This window comes from Nicotiana attenuata, chromosome 2, assembly GCF_001879085.1.
Source record: "Nicotiana attenuata strain UT chromosome 2, NIATTr2, whole genome shotgun sequence".
Classification (NCBI taxonomy): Eukaryota; Viridiplantae; Streptophyta; class Magnoliopsida; order Solanales; family Solanaceae; genus Nicotiana; species Nicotiana attenuata.
In genome coordinates, this window is record NC_031990.1 from 40,828,300 (window position 1) to 40,830,860 (window position 2,561).

General features: G+C 49.2%; 1 protein-coding gene across 1 annotated transcript; it reads right to left on the reverse strand.

Moving 5' to 3' along the window:
* Positions 1,838 to 2,257, reverse strand: LOC109222948 (RNA-directed DNA polymerase homolog; the record flags this gene model as incomplete). Its single annotated transcript, XM_019387229.1, has 1 exon — positions 1,838 to 2,257. A coding segment is annotated over exon 1 (420 nt), but the record flags the coding sequence as incomplete, so codon positions are not given.

Genomic DNA, 2,561 nt, shown 5'->3' on the forward strand with positions numbered 1-2,561 from the left:
GAAACCCGAAGCAGAACCCGCTCACCAACCATATATGAAACATCACGAACCTTCCTGTCCGCGTAACTCTTCTGTCTGGACTGGGCTGTACGGAGTCTACCCTGAATCATCTTAACCTTCTCCAATCCTGAACCAACTCTGTGCCTAATAGCCTGGCCTCACCCGGCTCAAACCAACCCACGGGAGATCTACACCTCCTACCATATAAAGCCTCATACGGCGCCATCTGAATGCTGGACTGATAACTGTTGTTATAAGCAAACTCCGCCAATGGAAAGAAATGATCCCAAGACCCTCCAAACTCAATCACACACGCACAGAACATATCCTCAAGAATCTGAATAGTGCGCTCGGACTGTCCGTCCGTCTGGGGGTGAGATGCTGTGCTCAACTCCACCCGAATGCCTAACTCCTGCTCCACGGCTCTCCAGAACCGCGATGTAAACTGAGTACCTCTGTCCGAAATGATAGAAACTGGAATACCATGCAGACGGACGATCTCTCGGATATAAATCTCCGCCAACCGCTCCGACGAATAAGTGGTACACACAGGAATGGAATGAGCAGACTTGGTCAGCCGATCCACAATAACCCAAATGGCATCAAACTTCTTCAAGGTCCGTGGGAGTCCAGATACAAAATCCATGGTGATGCGCTCCCATTTCCACTCCGGAATCTCTATCTGCTGAAGCAACCCACCCGGGCGCTGGTGCTCATACTTCACCTGCTGGCAGTTGAGGCACCTAGACACATAACCAACTATATCTTTCTTCATCCGCCTCCACCAATAGTGCTGCCTCAAGTCCTGATACATCTTTGCGGCACCCGGATGGATGGAATACCGTGAACTATGGGCCTCTGCTAGAATCAACTCTCAAAGCTCATCAACATTGGGCACACAAGTCCGACCCTGCATCTTCAATACCCCGTCATCTCCAATGGTCACATCTCTGGTATCACCATGCTGAACCTTGTCCTTGAGGACAAGTAAATGAGGGCCATCATACTGCTGCTCCCTGATACGATCGAATAGGGAAAACCGAGAAACCACGCAAGCTAGGACCCGACTGGGCTCCGAAAGATCCAATCTCACAAACTGACTGGCTAAGGCCTGAACATCCATCGCCATAGGCCTCTCTGAAGCTGGTAAATATGCCAAACTTCCTAAACTCTCCGCCCGGCAACTCAAGGCATCCGCCACCACATTGGCCTTGCCCGGGTGATACAGAGTAGTAATATCATAGTCCTTCAACAACTCCACCCATCTTCTCTGACGCAAATAAAGATCATTCTGCTTGAACAGATACTGCAAACTCCGGTGAACGGTATATATCTCACAAGGCACACCGCACAAATAATGACGCCAGATCTTCAAGGCATGAACAATGGCAGCTAACTCAAGGTCGTGGACAGGGTAATTCTTTTCATGTATCTTCAACTGTCTGGACGCGTGGGCAATCACCCTACCGTCCTGCATCAACACCGCTCCAAGGCCAACTCTCGAGGCGTCACAATAGACAGTATAAGACCCCGAACCGGTAGGCAACATCAAAATTGGGGTTGTAGTCAAAGCTGTCTTGAGCTTCTGAAAGCTCGCCTCACACTCCTCTGTCCACTGAAATGGGGCACCCTTCTGGGTCAATCTAGTCATAGGGGCCGCAATCGATGAAAATCCCTCCACGAAGCGACGGTAGTAGCCTGCCAAACCAAGAAAACTGCGAATCTCTGAAGCTGAGGACGGCCTGGGCCAACTCTGTACGGCCTCTATCTTCCTCGGGTCCACCCGAATACTCTCACTCGAAATCACGTGGCCTAAGAATGCCACAGAACTCAGCCAAAACTCACATTTTGAGAACTTTGCATATAACTTCTTCTCCCTCAAGGTCTGAAGCACGGTCCTCAGGTGCTGCTCATGATCTTCCCGACTCCGGGAATACACCAGAATATCATCAATAAAAACAATAACGAACGAGTCAAGATATGGTCTGAACACACTATGCATCAAATGCATGAAAGCTGCTGGGGCATTGGTCAGCCCAAATGACATAACAAGGAACTCGTAATGACCATACCGAGTCCTGAAGGCAGTCTTCGGGATATCTGGCTCCCGAATCTTCAACTGATGGTACCCTGAGCGCAAGTCAATCTTAGAAAACACCTGTGCGCCCTGAAGCTGGTCAAACAGATCATCAATACGAGGCAAAGGATAACGGTTCTTCACTGTAACCTTGTTCAACTGGCGATAATCAATACACATACGCATAGAATCATCCTTCTTCTTCACGAATAACGGTGAAACACTGGGTCGAATAAACCCTTACCAAGCAATAACTGCAACTGATCCTTCAACTCCTTCAACTCAGGAGGAGCCATACGATACGGAGGAATGGAAATGGGCTGAGTGCCCGACAACAGATCAATACCAAAATCAATGTCTCTATCGGGCGGCATGCCCGGAAGATCAGCTGGAAACACATCGGGATAATCCCGTACCACTGGAACTGAATCAACAGAAGGGGTGTCAACACTGACATCTCTCACATAGGCTAAATACGCGGCAC